We start from the raw sequence: 5,728 nt of genomic DNA, 5'->3' as shown, positions 1-5,728 counted from the left end.
TTTCTGAGTAAGAAAATTAAATAAAGAAAACATTTCACAAAGAATACACTGACAATGATAGAATGCTGTTGTGCTTTGTTTATGTTACCAAAAGATGTATTCATAAATGACTCGAGTCCCACATGCTTTACACAATGGGCCACTGTTTTTGCTCCATGGGTTCAGTGTTCATTCATTCAGTACCAATACACAGACCTCAACTCCATTAAAAAACAAATACAAAAACCTGTGTGTGTGTGTACGTGAATGTGTGTGTGTGTGTGTGTGTGTGTCTTTGTAGCTTACAGAGTTGGCATAGTGTGATCGTCTTGTCAAATAGTTGAATCACATTAGCACTTAATCACTCATTTTCCGAAATTATTAATTATTGATGTATATCATTTCCTTTTTGGCTGTTGATCTGCATATCAAATTATGGACATCAGTATGTGTGTGTTGACATTTCCTCCGAGTTCCCCTGTAGATTCCCAGCCCCGTCTCTCCTCTGGTGTGTGGTATTGCTGAGGCTATACATGAAGAAGAGTCTCCCCTCTTGGCTTCACAAAGTCCTCCAGCCTCTTCATAGGGGTGTTGGGGAGCCTGATCGGGGTCCCAATGAAGAAATTTAGAATTAGAACATCTAGCTTTTGTAGATGCATTACATAATAAATTCATGGAACCATGCTATCACCTGTGTTAGAGTGTATCGGCTCCAGTGTATCATATAATAATGTCTGGGTACTCTCTTTTCTTTTTAATGAATAGCATAAAGTAGGCAGCTCACTATTCGCATTATGTTATCAGAAATTACTTCTTAAAGGCACACTATGCAAGATTTTCACCTTTATGAAGCCAATTTGATGGTAAACGAACTTGTAATAGGCAAATTGTTCACCTAACATAGCTATACAGCATAGACGTAGCGAGTCCCTACCGAGAAAACGAGCCATGCAACTTCCAAGAGTGCGCCAGGGAGCTCTAAACTCGCCAAAAATACCTAAACCTGCATAGTATACCTTTTAGACCCAGGTGAGTCTTCAGTATTAAAAATGGATGAAGGTGACACTGATCTCAAAGTTTTCTTTGAGACCAGTGTGAAGGTGGATGTACTGTAAGTGTCCCAGCTGTCTGCTGTCTATCTGATTTACCAAATACAATTATGCTGCTCGTACTGTCTTGGTACAGTAGGGCCCATTATCTCTCAGCCAGAGTTCTTGTTGACACTAACATTCTTTAGATCATGAATGCAGACAATACAATCCCCTTATTACTGTAAACACACTCCCCACACCTCTCTCTCTTGATCTCACTCATTCATTCCCTCCCTGGGTACCACTCACCACTCTCAGATGGGAAGACAGTGCGCAGCTGTTCGATCACCTGCTCCAGGTTGTAAGTCGTGTCTGTCTGCTGTTGTTCATAGTCTGTGGACAATCATTCCAAAGGGCAAAACATGGCCAATTCACCAGAGCATTTATCAGGTTTAATAGCATAACAGAGGCATACTACTTTCCCCCAAAAATATACTGTACAAATAGAGTGTATGGTTGAAGGATAGGCATTCGTAGATGACAGTATTAAAGTTGCATGAGAAAATGACACACACACACACACAATTTGTATCTTTCTCTTGTTCACAAACATTCTCTGTCTCTCTCTCTCTCTATCTCTCTCACACACACACACACTCATCATCATAATATTGTGCATGCATGTCTGCTTCCCTCTACTCTACTGTACCTGCCAGCGTCCCTCCAGCGGAGGTGCCTTTGCTTGGCTGTGTGCCCAGACGCTCTCTCCTGAGTGAGGGGGACTGATGCGCCGACTGGCTGCCTGACGACACACTGTCCTCTGAGTCGTCCCTGGGCTTTGGGGAAGAGAGACTCTCAGAGTCAGAGCCAGTAGTACAATACAATAAAGTAATTTGGATCTAGTCATGGTGAGCATCAGTCATACATCAGAGTCTCTGTTAGCCCCACCTCAGGACCCTGCTCATTTACTAATGAGAAAGCAGTTCATTATGCCATTCACACACAGAAAAATCATTCTACAGTATATAATTCTCAGATATAACTTCTCAATAGAAAAAAAGTTTCTTTAACTTTTAATCAATAACGTTCTTTTTGAGAATAAGCCTAGCTTTAGTTTTGATTCAGTTTGGTTCATCTTGTTATCCAGAGATCCCCCTTCAGCAGCAGGCATTACTTCTCAATATATATATATTTAAAAAATCAGGTTTCTTCTTAAAACTCTGGTGAAATGATTAGTTTGTCTTCCATGTCTATAGATCTTTGTCCGAGCTGTTTTTATCTAAAAGTTTTACTTGTCTGCATTTCCTTCCTAACTGAGAGCGCCCCCCAGTGGCCTACCTTGAGCAGTAGTGTCCTGAGTCTGTGCAGCTGAGACTCCAGCTGCTGGTTGTGCTCCTCCAGGATCTGCATGCGTGTCTCCAGTCGGCCCCTGTGCTGCCTCAGGACCCTCGCCTCGGCCAGCAGCACCTCATCCTGACCCCCAGACGACCCTCCAGGGGATCCCCCTGACCCTGACGAGCTCTCACCTCCGCCAACGTGAGGAGCTGCCTGGGCAGCCTCGGCATGCTGCCATCTGAGGCGCCGGTACTCCCTCTGCAGGATTCTAAGGCAACAGCAGCTTTTATCAAACACTACATCTGGTAGATAAGTGCCACTTCATGTGGCAACAGAGCAGTAGCAGCTGTAATACTACACATTTTATTACCTGACCCATTTATTTTCCTTGCTTTGTGGGTCAAGACTTTGACATAATGAAATTACAAATTGGTTCTAGCACAGAAAAAAATCCTGGAGTGTCTCATCACCTGTTTTGGTCCTCCAGGATGGCGAGGGTTTGTTGGAGCTCCTCGTGGGTCTCCCTGCCGGTGTAGCCGAGGAGGTGGGGATGCTCCATGTCTGACCCGGAGCCCAGTGGGTACTGGTCCTCATCACTGAGGGGCATACGGACACTCAGAATCAGTCCAGGGGTGATGGAATACAATAACACATAGAATGAATAGAGTTTATAATCTGATGTAAAAGCAGCTCTAGAAACACAGCAGAGAATGAAAATTACATAGCAGAGGAAACCCCCCCCCCCCCCAATCAGACTCAGGATATAATCAGTATTTTATCACTGTATCCTTTGTTTACCAGAGGAGGCATCTAATGTAGCAGACATTTTGGAGAGGGAAAGTCATACCCTGGATTATAATTGTATGGCATTCTGTTTCTTGTTGTTGTTTAGTTTCAGGGCTACGGGGAAATTGCTTACATAAATAGAATTAAAACATGAGGCATATTTTAAGGCATGCCAGAATGACTGAAGGGCCTGCAGTGACATGTTTTGATCTGACTGATGTGCTTGATCGGACGTAATAAAACACAGCTGCATACAACAGACTCCTCTGACCTCTCACACTCCTCAACAATGTGTATAAAAGAGCAGGCTATTCCATATCACACATACACTTCACAATATCATTCCCCTCATTTAGCATTCATTTAAGCCAGTAATTAACACTACAACAGTCAATTTTTACCAATATGGATGTTTCTGACATGCTAACCATGGCAAATAATGCAGGTAATTAACAGGTGTTTAATGTGACGTTTAATTCATTGTCTACTTAACATATACACACTACATGCAGTCCACAAGACTAAAATTCATGGGTTGTTGACGTTAAGTAAAAAATCAGACAATGCTGATTACAGTGTTGTTGGTGGGGTAGCTACTTGCTTTGATAGGAATGGGTAAAGTGACATTTGTACTCTGTACTCACAGGCTGTGGTTGAAGAAAGAGCAGTTTTGGTTTTCCATCTGAGCCAGCCTAAAGGAGAGCGAATGGGAGAAAACACTCAGTACATGAAGAGAGCAAGAGAAGATATGGTTCAACTTCAATGGGAAGAACAAGATTACATTATTGGTGGGGGGGCTGTGGAGCAACTGATTAGAGTGTCCGTACCATATTCATGTTCGAGTCCGACCCAGGGCATTACGCGATCCCACCCCATCTGTCCCACTTGCTTCCTGTCACTCTCCCCACTGTCCTATCTAATTAAAGGCATAGAAAAACCCAATATTTATATATATATTTACAGTTAGGAACAAAATTATTCATACCCCCAGCAAATATTGATTTAATGTTAATGTAATTTTTCTCTTGACCAATATGTTTGTTCTGACTGAAAATTACACTGCCAAAAGGGCTACAAAAGGTTGTAAGACAATGGGGTACAAACATGAAGGAATCAAAAACAGAAGCGTTTTCATCTTTCACAAACATATTGGTTAAGAGAAAATCAACAATAAATCAATATTTGCCAGGGGTATGAATACTTTTGTTCCTAACTGTATACGTTAGTCATGGTGGCAAAGACATTGCTAGTCCTAACATTAGTGAAAGAGGGAGTACAGTACAGTACAAATATAGTCCTGTGATGTCCAAGGAGGAGTAAAAGACAACTCACTTAGTTATGAGGATAATATTCAGGAGAATATCACCTCAGAATGTTTGATGCTAACTCAAACCCATATATGTCTTTAGTATGTTATCCCTTTTGAGTGTAAGTATTTTCAGTCTTATACCAGAAAGCGGTCACTTTGGGTCAGAATGAAATGTTAATTATCATTATGAAATTAATAAATGTACCCCATTAAGTTAAAGCATATTTAAGTTAATTAAGCTATGAGGGAGCTATTGGCTAAACTAATGGGTGCTAAACTAATGGGTGACATATTTTTACATGACGCCCCTTAGCACAGTAAAAAAAAAGGCTGCATTAATATTAATGAAGTCACAGCTCCACTTGTGTAGCACTTTTCTAGATGCCCACAGCTATGTACAGTACATACATCATAAGAGGCTCACCAACACCAGTGAACAGCAGCCATTCCTCAGTCTATATGGCTCTCACAGACAGAAAATAAAAGCACTCTCACTGTCTAACCGACTCCTCAGATGCCCAGCCCTACTTTAGCCATGGGTGAGTGGCAGTGACTCTCTCTGTGTCTGTGCCAGTCCCCAGGCTGGTGCCGCCCTGCCGGACACTGATCTGAGCTGGCGTGCCTGCTGTGCCCGCTGGTCAGACAGCGGTGGTGGTGGGGGTGAGGTCCACGCAGAGCGCTCAGCAGGGCATCGCTTGCTCTAACCTCCTGTCGCCTTCTATTGCGTCCAGTCCGACTCTGCGTGTGCCTTCAGATCATTTTCACAGCTTGTGTGCCAGCTGAGGCATGCTTTATGACAGGACCCGGGCTTAGTGTTACATGAGATAGACAGTGGGACAGGGAGAAGAGGCTTCAAACCAACCTGCTGGCAAAGTGCTCAATTCTGGAGTGTGTGTCTGCATGAGGGAGCTTTGGGGAAGACATGGGTCTGGAGAGAAACAAAAAAAAGTGGACACAGAGAAAGTGGGTTTAGAGGTGTGGAGATACATCTAATATACATTCCCATATATAAAGCTTACTGAAGAACATAAATCTGAGTGAAAGCATCTACACCTGGGAGATATAACCAAAGATCCTTGATTACTAGCTCCGCTTTAACCCTCTCTGATATACAGTAACTGTACCCCCGCTTCAGCACCATGGACAGCACCAGCACACCCAGTTATTGCTTGTATGGGGTGACTTTCTCTCTGTCTATGTATGTGTGTACCTACAGAGTAAACTCATACCAAATATCTGTGTATTTATTTTAAATTGTGGACTCAAATAAAGGCGTAATGTATGTGTG

General features: G+C 42.7%; 1 protein-coding gene across 1 annotated transcript in view; it reads right to left on the bottom strand.

The window, feature by feature from the left end:
• Positions 1-511: 511 nt before the first annotated feature.
• The window catches only part of LOC143112658 (dystrophin-related protein 2-like), a 27,655-nt gene continuing 22,438 nt past the window's right edge, over positions 512-5,728 (bottom strand). The window contains exons 17-23 of the mRNA XM_076274934.1: positions 5,303-5,368; positions 3,776-3,823; positions 2,816-3,037; positions 2,349-2,613; positions 1,720-1,846; positions 1,320-1,403; positions 512-579 (exon numbers count right to left, since the gene is read on the bottom strand). Coding sequence (XP_076131049.1) covers positions 560-579; positions 1,320-1,403; positions 1,720-1,846; positions 2,349-2,613; positions 2,816-3,037; positions 3,776-3,823; positions 5,303-5,368 — 832 coding nt within the window. The 3' untranslated portion in view covers positions 512-559. The remainder of the gene's footprint in view (positions 580-1,319; positions 1,404-1,719; positions 1,847-2,348; positions 2,614-2,815; positions 3,038-3,775; positions 3,824-5,302; positions 5,369-5,728) is intronic.

Source organism: Alosa pseudoharengus, unplaced genomic scaffold, assembly GCF_046254945.1.
Source record: "Alosa pseudoharengus isolate Yale_2024_CS ecotype anadromous, Long Island Sound unplaced genomic scaffold, YU_APseudo_1.1 YU_APseudo_1.1_scf_8, whole genome shotgun sequence".
Classification (NCBI taxonomy): Eukaryota; Metazoa; Chordata; class Actinopteri; order Clupeiformes; family Clupeidae; genus Alosa; species Alosa pseudoharengus.
This window is presented reverse-complemented; position numbering and strand designations above follow the sequence as displayed.